Genomic DNA, 18,810 nt, shown 5'->3' with positions numbered 1-18,810 from the left:
CTGAAGATACTGAATAAAATCATAAAGAGAGTACTTGGAACACTGTTTTTTCAACTCTTTAAAAAAATATAGATGCCTTGGTCTGTCCCCAGAAGATTTTATTTAATTGGTTTTAGATAAAGCTGCAGGCATCATTATATTACAATAGCTCTCTGTTGGGATGACAGTGGCACCCAAGCACTGGTCTCCAGAGAGAGGAAAGAAGACATAGAATTTCACAGAACGATGTGTAAGAGATGGGCAGAGTAAAGAGAAAGAGAAGTCAGAGGGATGGGCTGGAATTCAGGTATAAGGTCACAGCAGCTGAGTGGACTAAGTTTCAAGAAACAGGGAACAGCCAAAAAACCAGCTGCTATATCACAGGGAAAAAAAATCAGTTCGAAGCAAATGCTCCTACTGTGTGAGGTAATTTAGAATCTGTTAGTCATTGCAGGGTGTGTATTCTCATGGACACAGTGGGGGGTGGAGCCAGCTCCCAATGAATGGAGCCTTGAGGGTATTGATGTCCCCACCATGGAAATTAAGTTTCTTTTTTCCTTTGTCTTCTCTTCTTTTAATGGGGGAAATTGTCATCTTTACTGGTAATTCTGTAAAGGATTGCCTGTTCTGTAGGAAAAGGTAAATTAAAAATACAAGACAAAGAGGGATAAAGAATTGGTCAAGTTTCTTTATTTTATTTTATTTTTCTTTATTGATTAAGGTATTACATATGTGTCCTTACCCCCCCTTGTTCCCCCCCCCCCACTCATGCCCTCACCCCCCTGGTGTCTGTGTCCATTGGTTAGTCTTATATGCATGCATACAAGTCCTTTGGCTGATCTCTCCTCCTTCCCCCCACACTCCCCTACCTTCCCTCTGAGGTTTAAGGGTCTGATAGATGCTTCTCTGTCTCTGGATCTGTTTTTGTTCATCCGTTTACTTTGTTCATTATATTCCACAAATGAGTGAGATCATGTGATATTTATCTTTCTCTGACTGGCTTATTTCACTTAGCATAATGCTCTCCAGCTCTATCCATGCTGTTGCAAATGGTAGAAGATAAGTTGTGCCCAGCTGGCTTGGCTCAGTGGTTGAGTGTTGACCTATGAACCAGGAGGTCATGGTTTGATTCCAAATCTGAGCACCAGCCTGGGTTGCAGGCTTGATCCCCAGTGTGGGGTGTTCGGGAGGCAGCAAATTAATGATTCTTTCTCATCATTGATGTCTCCATTTCTATCTCTCTCTCCCTCTCCCTTCCTCTCTGAAATCAATAAAAAATATTTTTAAAAAAGATAAGTTGTAATCAATGCAGGTGGAGTTTCAATCACGGAAGGAAAGGTCCTTTTTATGGATTTCAGGATGTCCTAAAACTCCCTCAAATTGGAGGCAATAGTCTATATAAATGTGTAGTATTTATCATAGTTCTCAACATGTCCAAAGAGGTTAAGACCTCTTGAAAAGGAAGCTATTTCAGATCAAAAATGGCTTATAGAGAGTTTGACTGTGAAAGACAGCTGTGACTTGAGAGATTTGAAAGGAAAGAAAATGGAAATGAAAGTTTATGGAGTTGGATCTAGAGAGTTCCACATGGTTTACATGCACTATAATTATTAAAATTTTCATCTGCCACAAAACAATATGACACACTTATTTTTTTAAAGTTATGTTACTACTTTCTAAAATTTAATTAGTGGAATTTCAGATGTGTGTGTGTGTGTAGTTAACTTCAACATTCTGGACCAAAGAAAATGAGTTGTCCATATATGATGTGGTCTACCCAATGCTGCATGATAGCATGTTTCCTGAAGGAACATTGAGAGGTTGATTCATCCATTTTGGACAGAAATTAAGCAACAATGAAGATGAAGGTACAAATAAATGCATTCATGTTAGATGAACAGTATTTCCCAATAGGGACAATACATGGATTTATGTTGATTGATAAGAGTTTTAGCTAAATTAGCTTTCCCTTTCCCTAAGCATATGTTATTTATTTCTAAAAGAAATATCCTTTATTCTGACAGTTTGTTTCCTCATAAAACTGATACTGGATTATCAAGGAAGAGATAAACAGATACGTTCTATTGGCACTTTGATGCTACTACATGAATAGGTCGTTTCTTCAGCATTTGCTTTTTTGTTATTAGACTTCAGGGGGGAAAACGTGGTTTTCCAGGTAATTCCTTATAATATTTTCCAATTTGCAGATTTAAAAAAAGCATTGATATTTCCTCAAATCTGTTATGGTAGATACTATATTTGCTGACCTATGTAATACACATTAGTGGTAGAGAGAACTATTCTTGATTTTACTTGTAAATGTCCAAAGACTCAGAAACAATTTTAGAGATTAAAAATCATCCAAAAAATAGTCTTTTAACATGCATTGACCTTTATCCAATTAAGCTTCAATTTTATCTTTGGAAAGCATCAAGATTACGTTTTTATTTTATAAGTCTCTAATTTCCAATTCATCATGTATCTCAAGTCTACATCAATTTTTTACATCCATGCATGCAAAGCTTTAATTTTTAAGCCATCAAGGGTGATATTCAATACATATCTAAGAACCAGTGTGGTGTGAACAGCAGTCATTCAGAATGATTTCTGGTCACGTGAGAAGCAGTCCTGGCTGAGCCAGGAGTTAACTTTCGAGTGTCTGGAGGGGCTTGGTCCCTGAAGAGGGTCAGAAGCACTCAGAGGACTCCAGTCAACAGCTGTTTACAAACTAAGAAAGATGTGTGTGGCTATTTCAACAACTGTTCTGGCTGTTCTGGGGTATCTTGGCTGAGTATCGGTCGAGAATGCCTGCATTTGGAATTGTGTGGACGTCACAAGGGAAGAATAAAAGGGAACTAGTAAATGCACCCCCTCGGAGGTTTCTAGAGCTGCCCTAGAAGTCTGTGCACTATGGCTTAGAGAGCTGTAAACGCATTTATGGAGATTAGAAGCTCATGTACAAATCACCAACAAAGATTTTTTTTGAGAAGTCCTCACTGACAAGCACTGTGCGGAGTGCTGGAAAAAGGTCAATAGATATGGTCTTGTCTTTAGTGAGTAGGTTTAGAGAGATTTCCTTTAAACGAGATTTGCCTGTATTAATGGGAGTTAACAAATTGGAGGTATTTAAATACTCAAGAAAGTGGGAAAATACATTAAAGCCCAGAGTGTGTTATCTCAAAAAAAAAAAAAAAAAAAAAAAAAGGCTTGGCTGAAGAGAACTGAGCTTGGGTTGCACACAAAGTAAGGAGACACTAGAAGTGTGGGCTGGAGAGTAACCTTAAGGATCCTATGTCTTGTTGTGATCAGTTTACTGGAAATGTTAAGAAGGTTACTGAGTAAGTTTGAACCTGAGAGTGATAAGGTAAGATTTGTATTCAAAGAAAGATTGTTCTTCATTGCCTTGGACACTCATGTTGATATTATCTGGGCCATCTGATTGGGACTATTTGAATGGTTGTATAACTCTGTGCCACACCACTCTCAAGTGGCATCTGACCTTAAAACTGGGTAGTGCAGAAAATACGGAAAACGTGACAGAAATCGGTCTTTCTAAATCTGTGTTAGCAGCCTTTCACAAAAACATTGTGATATTTTTGACTTCTGTGTTGGACATCAAAATGGTCATTTGATATCAGGATAATATTTTGTGTGATGTCTAAGGATAATCTCTTAGACTTTTTTATGGAAATATTACTTTCAAAGCTAAGGATAGCATGCTGGCTTTGTCTTTCCACGTGTCTCATGCTCAAAGTTTGATAGATGTGCAGACAAAATCTGAAGTAGAGTCAGAAAAATCAAATTAAAGGTTTCAGAAGGGCCTTCTAGATATAATTTTTCTATTTTCCAGCGGCCCCAAGACAGTGCATTGAACTTTATTTCGATGAAAAGTACTCTATTGAACCATCTTGGGAGTGCAAATTTGATCATATTGAAGTTCGAGATGGACCTTTTGGGTTTTCTCCAATAATTGGACGTTTTTGTGGAAAACAAAATCCACCTACAATAAAATCCAGTGGAAGATTTCTGTGGATTAAATTTTTTGCTGATGGCGAGCTGGAATCTATGGGATTTTCAGCTCGATACAATTTCACACCTGGTAAGTAAAATCTTTTTTCCTTATATCTTTTTCTTTCTTAGTTAAATATCTTCCTAGTACAAGAACTTTTGTAAGATAACTCTATAATTTTTCAAGGAATTTTGCAGTTCTATTTAAAATCAAACCTATAATGTTCTCTCTTTTCATTTTATAAATTCTGAAAGGAAAATAAGTTTTCCTTAAGCCTACATCAGAAGTAAAGTGCAGTGTGATTCAGGGGTCTGGATGGTCATCAGCAACATTTTATTAAATGGACTTCCATTATGCTGAGATGTGTAATTTCAGAGACAATCTGTAATAAGGAAACTAATTACACATTAAATCCCAATAAACTCGAAAAGGCAATTGTAGTATTGTAAAATGTATCCATCAAAACGATCACTGGAGAATTTGAATAAAAATTCATTTGTTCTGAAAACTATAATTTTTTAAAGCAAATGGATCTTAGTATAAAGCAGTCTAATCTCTTTATAGAAATGCAAATCCCTAAGTGTTGGGATGAAAGGAAAACTGAGACCCAGGGCAGCCAACTGTTCATTTGCAAGGCCTGGCAGTCATTATCTGTAATTATGTAATTGTGAATTTTATGTCAATTCTCCTTTTAACCTGCTAATGTTAAAAAGGCTCTGTGATGTTGACTGGCTCACTTTATGATGAGTTATCATTTAGTACAAGAAAAAACTGGTAATCACATTTTTAAACTTCAAGAACATCAGGCTAAAGCAACTTGAGATTTGATGAACAGAAGGTATTTCTTTTAATGGAAAAATAGATCAAATTACATGAAGCACATTATTTATATATAATTGCATTATTTTTTCAGTTAATACATATTATTTTACCTAGGTTATAACAGACAATAGATGGAATTAGAATATATGTAAACTTTGTTGCAGATTCTGTCCTATATTTCTTCAGAGCAGGGCTTGGATGCTCAGTTCAAGCACTACAATTTTAAAAATAATATAAAATTAATGATGACTTTCACTACGATAGTATAATTTATGTTAAATAAGTCAGATATTACCTGTACCATGTATATTTACCTTAAACATTAGGAGTATTTTCATAAGATCACTAGGAGATTGTGGCTTTAATTATGTTTTGCTAATATTATATCGTTTACAGAAATCATGGCTATTTTATATGTGGCACTCAAATTATTTTGATGTATTCCCAAAAGGTCCAGAGATTCAGATGATTTTATTCATGCTAGAGTTGTAAATGGAATTATATATTTCCTTAACTGATCATTTTGAGTGTAACCAGGGCCTAAAGATAGCTGTGTATGGTATGGTGGCTTTTACCAGTTATATTTTAGCCCTGGAATCGGTGGTCCTGGGAATAATGTCAAGGATTTAAAATTGTGGTTTCATAAAGAAGGGAGGCTCAATTCACATAGTCTATCAACATAAGCAATGCAGCCTACCTTTCTGGCTCTCCTGGAGACGCCCATGAAGGGTGCAGCTCAGCCACCTCCCTAGGTTGAGAGCAGCCACGTGGATCCCAGGATATTGTTCTTAACTCCTTGTTACTTTAGAGGTGCCTCACTTCATCAAGAGAAGGAAATTTCATTACCAGGAACAACTGAATCATGAGGGAACATGACAAATGGATTCATGAAATTAAGGAAGCATTAAGGATTGGCCTAGGCTTGATTTTCACTCTCATATACGGAAGCAGACATTGGGCCTATGAGACAAGAGGGGGACTGTCAGGAGGAAGTTTGTAACACCTCCATGGCAGTGGAAGTTGATGGTCTACAGGCCCAGGCCATTGCCTCATGGCACAATAATCCACAGTGCATTCCATAAAGAGGCAGTATTGAGGAAGCCAATTAGTTAATGAAACAGGGAGAGGCCAGGGATGGATGATAATTGAGACAGCATTTTGGGAATAGGGAGTCAGGCAGGTTTGGTTTAATCTGGCTTAATTTTCTCTTGGTGGTGGTAGGCTTGAAGTAGGGATTGGGGAAACTGACAGGGGAGATCCTAAAGTCAACTTCATGAATGTATAAGGCATGGATGACATCACTGGGGCACCCAAGTGGCCCCGCACACTGGAGGGGAGGGGCTGTATGTTGGTCACCTGGAGACCTGACACCAGCCTGGCTGTGAGGCTTGGAACCAGTTCTGGCTTCCTGTCCTGCCTCTTTTGTTTCTTGTTTGCTATAAACTTTGCACCGAATCCTTAACATTCTATGCCTCAATGTTTTTATTTTTAAAGTCAGGGTAATATCAACCACCTCATAGGATTAGTTTGAAGACAAATTGCTTGTCAACCAATATGTATTGATGAATTTATTCACTTCCTATAAGATCTCAACCATTGTAGTTATTCATTTCATTAATTTGATCGCATGTTCTTTAAAAGCAAAGGAGTTTTGGTACAGATTATTAAGATAGCAAGTGTCCCCTGATATGCAAAACTAATATCTATATGATGTCACTCTTTCTTAAGTTTGTTTCATTGGGTCTAAGCCTCCCTGTGGGGGTTATAGTTATTTCCGATGGCAGTCATAAAATATGTCAAAGCAGAAATAGCTGTGGGAATGCCAGGTGGTTTTATTAATTTTATGAATTTACTACAGTCTCAATCTGGACCCTAACCTTATAGTCTCATGATGTCAGCACACTGAGAATACTCCCACCACAGGGATGAATCACATTAACCAAGCTAATGAGACTGACTATATGCTTATACATATATTCACATATACACATACACATACATGTTCACACCTATAAACATTAAGAATTCTCAGAATCACAAGGCTCAGTTTTCCTTATGAGCAAACATACCTGGGTATACACATTAAAATCAGAAGGTTGATGGTGCATGTGGAATCCAATTGAGGCTTAGATGACACACTTATTTAGTAGCATCCAGCCACAATGCTTGATTCGTCTCCATAATTGGTGTCATTTTTGTAAATGGTGCTTTGTGTCTCACTCTGCATGTGTTGGTTCCCCTGTCCAGTCTTCAGTGTTTATCTTGCCTATCCAGGACACTAATTTGTATCAGCCCTCATCGCAAAAGTTGTTTCTGATTCTTAATATCTTAATAAAGTCAAAGAAAGTCTCTTTGACTTTCTTCTCTACTCAACTTAAAAAACGCACAATATCCTTCCATCTCTGGCTCCTGGATTGCCTCAGTGGGAAGTAGCTAACTGGGTGTGGAGGGTAGAAGGGCAGAGCCAGCGAGGATGCCATGGAAATACTCTTGCAGGGGCTCTTCCTGTATCTCCTGACTCATTCTGATGATTCCCCATTTATTTCAGGAATTGTGGTGATTTTTGGATAGAGTCATTACCGGGGTCCACAGTGCAGTGATGAATCATCTAGGATTTCTGAAGGATAGTGAGATTGAGCGATGGTCAGAAGTCAGCTGGTAGATCCTGGGTGTGCAGAACTAAAGGACTAGGGTGAGCTTTAAGGAAGGGTCCAGGGGCCCAGAGCCTTGGCAGGAGGCTCCCGGGTGAACGTGTAGGAAAAAGCTTTCTTCTTCCTGTGTAGACAGAGTTGTGTTGTGATGTCTCCTCAACAGTACACTCTCCCACTCCTGAGAACAGACATGAATTCAGGATTACTGAAAATGTTAAAAGTTACATCCTGGAAAAATTGATAACCCACCGGTAATTAAATAAGAAAACATATAAAAGTGCTCACAGTAATAGAATACAGTTGTTTTCTCATCTTTATTGTTGAAAGTATTGCAGATGTCCCTCCCCTCCCACCCCTTTTACCCACAGCCACCCCTTCTACACCTTCCCCACACCATTGTTTGTGTCCATGGGCTATGCATATATGCATATAAGTTCCCAGTTAATCACTCTCCACGCCCCCTTCCTTCTGAGATTTATCAGTCTTTCCCATGCTTCTATGTCTCTGGATCTATTTTGTTCATTAGTTTATTTTGTTCATTAGATTCCACATATGAGTGAGATCATGTAATACTTATCTTTGACTGACTTATTTCACTTAGCATAATACTCTCCAGATCCCTCCATGCTGTCTCAAAGAGTAAGAGATCCTTCTTTTTTTATTGCTGCATAGTATTCCATGGTGTAAATGTACCACAGCTTTTTCATCCACTCATCTACTGATGGGTACTTGGGTTGTTTCCAGAACTTAGCTGTTGTAAATTGCATTGCTATGAACATAGGGGTGCATATATCCTTTCTGATTGGTGTTTCTGGTTTCTTAGGATATAGTCCTAGAAGTGGGATCATTGGGTCAAATGGAAGTCCCATTTTTAATTTTTTGAGGAAACCCCATACTGTTTTCCACAGTGGCTGTACCAGTCTGCATTCCTACCAGCAGTGTACAAGGTTTCCCTCTTCTCCACATCCTTGCCAGCACTTGTCATTTGTTGATTTGTTGATGATAGCCATTCTGACAGATGTGAGGTGGTACCTCATTGTCATTTTAATTTGTATCTCTCTGATGATTAATGAGTGACCTTGAACATTTTTGCATATGTCTCTTAGCCATCTGTATGTCTACTTAGGAGAAGTGTCTATTTAGGTCCTATGCCCATATTTTTTTATTGCATTGTTTGTCTTCCTGTTGTTAACTTGTTTGAAGGGACTAAGATAGAGGTAGATTGAAAATTTATCTGCATGATCAATAATGCTTTAATTTTTGAAAAAAGAGACCATAAATTTAGTATTACTTGTGTAAATAAAATTATTTAGGATAAAAAATACTATAGTAGATAATTTTATTTTTTAATATAGATTTTTATTCATTTCAGAGAGGAAGGGAGAGGGAGAGAGAGATAAAAACATCAACGATGAGAGATAATCATTGATCAGCTGCCTCCTGCATACCCCCTACTGGGGATTGAGCCAGTAGGGCAAGTGGGCAAATGCCCTGACTGGGAATTGAACCCTGACCTCCTGGTTCTTAGGTTGTATTTAAATGAATTTTTAGATGGGTGTATATCATTTCTCCATAGTCCACAGTTCTTTTTTTTTACTCAAAGAACAACTTTGAGTTTCCCCTCTAGCCAGCTGCTTCCAAACCTCATTTTTTTTTCCAATAGAAAATATAAACTACTGAGAAAACATGAAGCAGTAGCTTCCTACCCACCCTCAGTCCAGTGGCTATTACCAGGGACTTTGTTCAATATTAAAGAAAAACATCTGGGATGCTGTCCACTCAGGGGGAGAGTAACCCTTTCAATCACTTTAGAAATACATATCATTTGTTCAACTTGTTTTCTACTCCCTAATAGAGAGATTTTTTTTTTTTTTTTGCCATGTACAGATATAGCATTGATGTTTATGGAGTCTTCCTTTTTGGATGATATGTCTTCTGAACTAGTTTTAGGAAACAAAGTTATAACACCCTTATTGGAGAAATTTAATGTAAGGATTATGCCTCAAAGCACCCAATAGGTGAGGTTGAGTTAGGTCTTGGCATGGAAATGAGTGGAGTTGTTAAATTAGTTTAATTTCTGATGCTACTTTGTACTTAAATAGCACCTTTCATCTGAGGAGCTCAAAGTGTTTTAGGAACATTCTGACCAGTTCCTAGCCTCCTCTCAAACTCCGTCTGACAGGCTTCAAAGCAATGGAGAGAACACACTGCAGTGCAATGTTTTAAATTGAGAGTTTAAAAAAGATTTCTATGCATATGAAATAAAATCTATTATTTAGGTAAAATATTGCCATGGATTTGATGCAATTGTAATTATTCAATGCAATACTTTTCCTTTTGATCTAAAATGTAAATGCATGTGTGTTAACCATGCTGAAAGTTCCTAAATGTTCTTGTCTAGATAATCAGAGTTTTGATATATGCTCTGGTAAATAAGAAAAAATATGCATACATCTGTATTTCAACAACTGAAGTTTCATTTGGATTTTGCTCTAAAGATGAAAGTATAAAAGGTTTGAGAGGCTAAGGTGAAAAGAAGGACTTTATTTGCTTTTCATATAGAAATATAATATTGAAGAAATTTGGATCAGATAGTTTGTTGTCCTTCTGTTATATTTACACTACAGACCCAAAATATTTTAATTTCAGCTCCAGCATTGGCTGACAAAAGGAAAATGTATGAGGCAAAGTCACATGTCTTCTTGAGGCAAATTTTCCAAGAAATAAAGTTAAAACATTGAGTCATGGAGGGACAAATTTATCAACGTCTAATAGGAACCACGTGAGGGCAATTTCATCGATCCCTTACTCTCATTCTGCCAGCCCTTGACTTGGCTGATCTAATGTATCCAATAGAGAGCTCAGGAAGAAAAAAGAGGGAGGGAGGGGGAGAGAGAGAGAGAGAGAGAGAGAGAGAGAGAGAGAGAGGAGAGAATGCTGTTGGTCTAGGTGGGTGTTCAGGAGAGATGAGATGCTGAGAGTGGGAGAGAAAATTTCCAGGATTAGCTCCCATCTGTGCAGAGAATATTGAAAGCAGTAGCAAAGGGGAAGGAAGATTTTTAAGAAGTTTCCTGCACAGAAAGAATGCCTTCCTCATCTGTGTCCTGCAGAGGTGGAGACGTGTTTTGATGTGTTTCTATTTATTTAGTGGTTAATTGCTGGACTGCACGTTTTTTAATATGGTGTATCTGGAACTAGACCACAGAGAGTCTCGGGTGTATTTCCACTGTAGATGCATATTTTCTTTAGAGCAGAAAGAGACCTTTGAGTTCATCTCCTTCAACTTGTTAAAGATAAGGAAATCACAGGTCTAGAGAAGATGAGTAGCCTGGATTCGTGAACTCTGTAGAAGTTAAGCTACTCCCTGTACATCAGTTATGTAACCACTGTGCTGATTTGCCTTCTAGAAAGGGTAGAAATCACGACTTTAATTACATCACATATTGCAAGTACTGTTGGTACAGTTACATTAAGAATTTAATTAAGGGATAATACTATATCACCTACATTTTATCATTCACTGGTGTATGAATTTAAAAATTCACCTATTCCATGTTGTCTGAAATGTCTCTCAATTTACATAGACCAATCTCCCCTCTCTCCACCTCTAATGTAAAATTCTGCCTTTGCAGTCCCACTGAGCCTTCATGAACTCTGTGACTCATTTCCTGTGCTTCTCAAATTTCTGCTGTTACTGACATGGTCAGTTGTGCATCATGGTCTCATGACTTGAAACCATGCTAAACACTTAAAGGGAAACAATCATTTGTTCCTCCTAGACCCCTCACAATTTCACATAACTCTGACTTTTTTCTGTGATGTTAGTTGCTTCCAGTCACCAACACCATCCCTCTCTCTGGCTCTGCTGTACAGTTGTGTGCATTAAAGACTCTCAGTGGAAGGGGAGAGAAGGGCTGATACCACCCTCATTCAGAAACCTTGGAACAAATCATATTTGTATCTATACCCGGAACTGAGTCCTGTTTACTAAATTGCATGGTGTCTTATGAACTAGCCAAGGTCACGCTTCAGTCAATCATAGCATCACCTCTGCACCCAATTACACAGTAGTCCCCATATCAAAGGACCAGAATCCACTCCACATAAATTGTTCAAAAGGGAAATAATGCCTATGCTCTACCTTCATTTTTCATTCACTTGTTTATTTCTGTCATTTTTCGTTGTCTTGGTAAATCTTTTAGAAAACTCTGAGGTTTAACTTATTGTATATTCAAGAAGTATGCTTTTCAAACTATGCTTTTTGAACTGTAAATATCCTATATATTTTGCCTAAGAAAATATTATCTGGCCTTTTCAATTTTTAGAAAATTTTTCTTTCATAGCAATTTATAGATAGCTTGAGGCTTATTATTATTTTATTTATGTGCAAAATAAATCAAGGAATTATTAGGAAAACCACTCACACGGTTATTTCCTTGACTGAAAATGTTTTCCTGTTTTAGAATTTGTATGCCATTATAGCTATGTAACTATTCTTATATGAATGCACAGAATAACTTAATTTCCACGAGGGTGTATTTGCTGCTTACATTTATTCAACAAATGTTTATTGATCTACTAGGCTAACACTGCAGCAATACAGTATGTAAAAGACCCCGCCTTCCCTACAATGACTTCATAGACTATAAGAAGAGAGAAACTAGGTGTAGTAGACACCAACAACAAAAATATGTCTATGACCTGGAATTTGAATATATTAGGTTACATGGCAATGGGAAATTAAGACAGTAGGTTGGGTTAAGGATGCCAATCAGCTGACTTTAGCATAGGGAGATGAATTTAGATGATCTGGGAGGGCCCAATGTAACCACAAAAGTCCTTCAGTGTGCAAAGGAGGGACAGAAAGTCAGAGTCAGAGTATGTGATCTAAGAAAGATTCTGATGACTATTTCTAGCTCTGAAGGTGGAGGAAGAGTCCACAAGCCAAGGAATGTGGGGAGCTGGTAGACACTTGAAAAGGCAAGGAATGGGTTTTCATCTAGAGCCTCCAGAGGGGAACACAGCCTTACCAACATATTGATTTTAACGCAGTGGGGCCCATTTTATATATCTGACATCAGAACTATAAGATTTAAAAAAAATCAGCATTGTTTAAATCCACTAAGTTCATAGTAATTTGTTACAGCAGCAATAGGAGACAAATACAGATTTTGGTACCTGGAAGTGGAATTTTCCATCTGGATTTCAAAATTTCTTGGGACCTGTAGGTTTATTTTTTCTTTTACTTTCTCTTTTTTTTTGTACAGAAATATCTGTAAATGTTAGTATTCTATGCCTTTCCATCATCTTGTTTTGGGAACAGCTAAGATATTTCTTGAATTAGCTTCATAGGTAGAGAGAACTTGGCCTTCAGAATGTATTATACCCAATGCCTCATCCGTACCTGATTTAGATACTGTAGACATTGAGATGTGGGACTGATGGCATTTGGACTTTGAGTTGATGCTGAAATAGGTTGAGGCTTTTGGGCACCTGGGATGGAGTGAATGTATTTTGCTTGTTGGAGGGACTTGAATCTCTATGGGCCCCAGTTTTGAACTGTGGTGGAAGAAAAGTGATCCATGCAGATGTCTCCATCTGAAAGTCTGGAACCTGTGCATATGTTGTGTTATATGGCAAAAGAAAAGGAAGACTGTGGGTTGAATTAAGATTGCTGATCAGCTGACCCTAAGCTACAGAGTTTATTCTGGATGATCAAGGTGTACTCAATGGTATTATGAGGCTCTTTTAATGTGGAAGATGCAGGCAGAAGAGTCAGTGTCAGAATGGTGCACCAAGAGAAAGACTCAAATGGTCACTGTTGCCTTTGAAGATGGAAGGGGCTCAGGAGCCAAGGAATGTGGACAGCCTCTAAGTTAGAAAAACCAAGAGATGGATTCTCACCTAGAGCCTCCAAAAAAGAAATAAAATCCTAAAAAACCTTGATTTTAACTCAGACCCAAATGCAGGATGCCTAGTACACTTAGCTGGACTTTCCTATGCATAAATTAATACTCTATCTCTATCACCCCCCCCCATATACTAGAGGTGTGGTGCATGAAATTCGTGCACTCAGGGGGAATCCCTCAGCCCAGCTTACGCCCTCTCACAGTCTGGGAGCCCTCAGGGGATGTCTGACTGACAGCTTAGGCCCACTCCCCATGGGAGTGCTGCTGAGGAGGGGGGAGAGGCTCCAACCACCGCCGCTGCACTTGCCAGCTGTAAACCTGGCTTCTGGCTGAGTGGCGTTCCCCCTGTGGGAGCACACTGACCACCAGGGGACAGCTCCTGTGTTGAGTGTCTGCCCCTTGGTGGTCAGTGCACATCGTAGCGGCCGGTTGTTCCACCATTCTATCTATTTGCATATTAGCCTTTTATTATATAGGATATGTGTGTGTGTGTGTGTGTGTGTGTGTGTGTATATAAAATTTGTTTTATTTGAACATCATCTTTATGCATAAATATGTCCACAACCACAACAGAATAACAACTTGCAATTCTTTCCAAAGATGTGCATGGGGTGGTGGTATTTTTGTTTGTAGCAACAGTAGCTATTTGTAGAACCTGGCATTCTTTAAGCCTCTCCCTCTTCATGGCATATTTGCCTGATGCCTTTGTTTCCAAAGAGCTCTGCTGTGGGTTCTTGCTTGCTCAGTTGGCTAGCTTCCCACCATTCCACAGCTATGCTGACTTGCTTGAAATTCTGCTTCAGTACATCCTTATGGCATTTTCCCTCTCCGAATACTTTCAGACACTTCACTTTGACTAGACAACCACGAGAATCACAGAGTGATTATAATGTAACAGGACTCTTCACAATCAGCAGGGCAGTTACCCACAAAAGACTTAAACTTGACTTGTTTCAGCAGGAGAATATATTAGTCATAAATATGTCACTTCTATTTTGTTCCCTATCGATCATAGCCCAAATCAGAAGACTTCTATTCCCTGGAAACTTTTCTTCTGAAATTTTCACTTCAAAGCCCCAAGGAGTTTCGCTGAGTGATTCAGAGAGAAATCAATGCTACCTTAAAACATCCCCAGACTCTATTATGCTTGCTGGTGCCCTCGGAAAGGAAAGTGTATTTCCTTTAGGAGATCTGGTGGCAGACAGAGGAGAATTTGTAGAATGGTCAGTGCTGTGCTGATGAACTAGCAAAGGGTTGTCATGGCAATGATAAGTGAAGTCTGAAATAGAGGGTTTCCAAAGACTTAAAATGAATCATACTGGTAGAGAGACCTGCTGGTGTAGATAATTAGTTAACTGGTAACATTACTTCTAGCTTTTTTGCACATGTATATTACTTTCTCTTAATAATCATTTTTGTTGAATTTATTGGAGTGACATTGGTTAATAAAATTACATAGGCTTCAGGGGTACAATTCTATAGTACATCATCTGTATATTGTATTATGTGTTCACTACCCCAAATCAAGTCTCCTTCCAGCCCCATTTATCCCCCCTTCTCCTCCTACTACCTCATTTTGAAATAATATTTGTATCCAATTCCAAAGAAAGATCATTTAAAATATCTACAACCGTACTTATTTTACTTTTAACTACTTTTCCTTTTATATACTAGTAATTTCCATTTTGCCCATTCTGTTCATTATCCTCTTGGATTCTTGCTGTTTTCTGCCTGCCACCCTTCCCTTCCTAGCTCCTTTCACTCACTGAAGCAAGGGTTGTGTATCTCATTCCTTGATTACTCCCAGGCAGTGTGCCTCTGCTACCTGCCACTCACTACTCCTCCAGGCTGCTGAATCTCCAGGCTCTACATTGCACCTGTTGACTCTGACAGCCTCTGTTTTTGTTTCTTACATTCTTCCATTTTCCAGAAAAAAATCCAGATACCTTTTTCATCTGAACTATTTGTGAGCCCTTAATATAGGAGACATGTAGCAATTATATGAAAAATAGGGTATTTAGTTTCCTGCATAAAATGTCCAAAGTTGACATTTAGTTCATTGTGCTGATCTTTCCACTATCTAGCTTGAATAGGATACAATTTTTTTCTTCTAAAAACAATTTATATGTTCTGTTCTAGATTACAAAGCAGTGACAATAAAGCTCAACTTTCTGTTAACCTAAGCTAAGGTAAAATTGTTCTAAGAATGTGATTCTGTGTGGCCTTCTCATTATCTGTGGCTGAAATATTCTTTTATGCCTATGACGTACCCATGTTCTAGAAAAGTTTTTCAGTGGTTTCAAATTATGTTAAATGTAACCTGTATTTCTTCATCAGAAAAAAAATCACTAATCATTTGAGGCCATAATTTATAATACACATTCAATTAAAAGAGTGTAATTTAGGCCTTTCCTTTAAAATATACTGGAAGACACTCAGTTCCCTTCAGTGAATATTGGCAATATGCCTAATCACTGCTATGGTCTATTTGGATAGGTCTTCAGTTTTTTGTTTTTGTCTCTGCATAAACCTATTTTTCTCATACTTTTATAGTTTCATGTAAGGTGTGTGTGTGTGAAAATGCATAGTTTCATGAAACATGATGAAGCATTGGCCATAGTGCCAGATTGTCTAAATTCAAATTCTGACTTTGAAACATTCTTATTGTATGACTTTTGGCAACAGATATTTACTTACTCTCTTCGAGTTTTCAGTATCCTCATGAGATCAGCACTTCACAAATATCATTATGAATTTTTCTCCATGAAGATACAGTCAAAATACTGGTATTACTTCTCACATGAGATTATATTCCCTGATATCAGTCAAAATCTTTGATTCATTATTTCATAGGTTCACTCAACACCCACAAATGATTTTTGACCTGCAGTTGTTCCAGATTCTACCTTGCATGCTGAAATATGAAAATAATTGAGATGCAGAATCTGTTCTGGCAGAGCTTCCTGTATATTTGATTCCTGCTTTCTACAATCTCATAATAAGATAGTCGTCTCATTAAAAACAATGAATTATTGAGTTCTTATTACATGCCAGACATTGTTCTGAGCACTTAGCAAGCATTATCTAATTTGATGTTACAGCTCACCCATGAGCTATATCATTGCCAATCTTATTTTGGATTTTCAAAAAATAGACAAACTGTTTAAATGCTGTGCTCAACATCATCTCCCTAGCAAAGCTGAGATTTGAGCACAGGAAGTATATATATTTAGTATTATGCTACACTGTCAACAAGTCATTACCTATTTGATTGAGGGCTTTTTCCTGCCCTTTGTGATTTTATTGTTGAGCTTTGAGATGTTTTCAGTAATTCTAGAATTTAATGCTATAACATTTTATGTCATAATTAAGCAAAAAAAATTCCTCTGAATTTTTAAGATCTTAATTACAATATTTTACTTTCATCATTGGCATCATCACCATCATCTTAGTCATCAACATTAGTAATCAATAATAATGATGATAATATCATTGCTTATAACTTACATCTTATGAATCAACTTTAAAACTATAAAATAATATTCATATTTTAAAGTACCTAATATGCATTTGCCATAGAAAATGATTAATTCACATAATCTGTATGTTGTCAACCAGTTAAAAAAATGAATGACAATTTCAAATGCTCAAGTAATAGTGGACCCTCAGCATCTTCATTTTTAATATATCTACCTATAGATATTACTTTCAGTTTCTGTGGACTTTTTAAAAATTAATTTCAGAAATAATTTCAAACTTAGAGCAAATTTGCAAGTGCAATAAAAATACCTTCCTTCCCACCTCGGAAAGTTTGCTATATATGTTTTAATCATTTCACTAAGCAGAAAAAATAGCATCAATCGAGCTTTACCCTCTCCTTAAATTTTAAAAGAGCTCAAGGTCTTTTCTCTTAACCACATGTTCTTGACCTTGAATGTCAAAGTGCTTTGGCCCCTCGTTTTAGCTGGTGTTACAGGTGAGAGGGCCATGAGACAGCGTGAAATGAACACAGCTTTAGAGCAGCCAGCTGAAGCTAAGCCTTTAGGTTTGGGAAGCATGGAAGCCCCTTGGCTGAAAGAACACAAATTTGGGAAGTAAAGTGAGCCTACCTTTTAGCTGTATTTTTAGGACACTGTCCAGCTATTAATTAAAACAAAACCTTTTACCATTCTGAGTTCTAGACTTCTGGTCTGTCAAGTGCTTGCTGTATTAAATGTTCAGTCCAGTTTTGCAAGGATGAAGGAAGATAGTGTGTGTAACCTGTTTTCTTAGGATCCTTTGCAGTATCTTTTTTCAGTTTGGGCCCATGTATAGACTGATCTCAGAAACCATTGCATCCCACCACACCAACACACAAATATAGTAGCAACATCATTGATACAAATGTGGATTTGCTGAAGGATTCTCCAGGAGCTGGATTAGGTAGTTATTTCAAAAAGCAAATTTCTAAGATGTTTTATTTAAATATTTTCTATCCCTCCAAATATTGTGTTCCTCTCCCTTACCCCAAACTCTTCTAAGCCCTTTTGTAAACCCAGCTTTAGCCCTCACCTCCCAAACCTTCCACTCCATCCCCTGGATGACCAGCTAGATGAGCTTGCCGATAGTTACATATCAAACAGCAGTGGTACCTCAAATTTATGTTGTGAGGAAGGGGCTCTATTCTTTGGAAAATAGTTGATACAGAACCTGGAACTATGTGGCTAGTGGGCATTCCAGGAGAGGTAGCCAACAGCCTTATAGCCACCTGTTTGGGTAGTCACCATGCATCTGCTCTACCTGGTGCCCACAGAGCTTGTCAGTACTATATGTTTGTGATCCTAACTAGTGTCAATCATTCAACTTTGAATTCCCAAAGCAAACACTGACCTCACCAGGAAGATTACCTTCCTTAATTTAAATTAGCCACAGTCTTCTATCTATATTATTGGTTTAATGCCAGAGTAGAATTTTTAAGAAGCTTCCTTTTTTCTTCCTCCCTCCCCTCTTTACTTCTGAATTTGCTGTTGGAACAAACTCAAACTTCTTTTGAAGTTATATAATGCATATTTGTGGAAAATTTCTCTAGGGTACTACCAGACTTTCTAAATTATTCTCAATAATCCTACCCCTATTGCTCAGATTATTGGAAGATTGATTCTTGAAATATGAAATGTTTGACCGACACTCAAAGATTTGTTTCTTGGGGTGTTTGTGTATCTTTAATTAGCACTCTGATCATATGTGTGATGGTTTCTGAGTCTTGGTCCAATAACTGCCTACATGTAGCAATTGAATGTTGCTATACCAAGAATGCATACATGAGAATAAGAGGCAAACTAGTGTAGGCAGACATGGAGGGAGCTGTGTATAGCCTACCAATATCTTCCATGCTTGCACCTTCCCACTCCCATCCACCATGTTTCTCTCCCTCCTCCATCTTCAGTACTCACCTTAGAGT

At 37.8% G+C, this 18,810-nt stretch overlaps 1 protein-coding gene across 5 annotated transcripts in view; it reads left to right on the top strand.

Moving 5' to 3' along the window:
- The window catches only part of NETO1 (neuropilin and tolloid like 1), a 99,835-nt gene that overhangs the window by 5,493 nt on the left and 75,532 nt on the right, over nt 1–18,810 (top strand). For all 5 annotated transcript variants that reach the window (XM_070420458.1, XM_070420459.1, XM_070420457.1 and 2 more), the window contains exon 4: nt 3,830–4,078. In XM_070420458.1, the coding sequence (XP_070276559.1) occupies nt 3,830–4,078 (249 nt within the window). The remainder of the gene's footprint in view (nt 1–3,829; nt 4,079–18,810) is intronic.

Source organism: Myotis yumanensis, unplaced genomic scaffold (assembly GCF_028538775.1).
Source record: "Myotis yumanensis isolate MYYU_CA2020_CCGP unplaced genomic scaffold, mMyoYum1.0.hap1 SCAF_7, whole genome shotgun sequence".
NCBI lineage: Eukaryota > Metazoa > Chordata > Mammalia > Chiroptera > Vespertilionidae > Myotis > Myotis yumanensis.
Note: the sequence above shows the minus strand (reverse complement) of the source record. Positions and strands in the feature narration are given on the sequence as shown.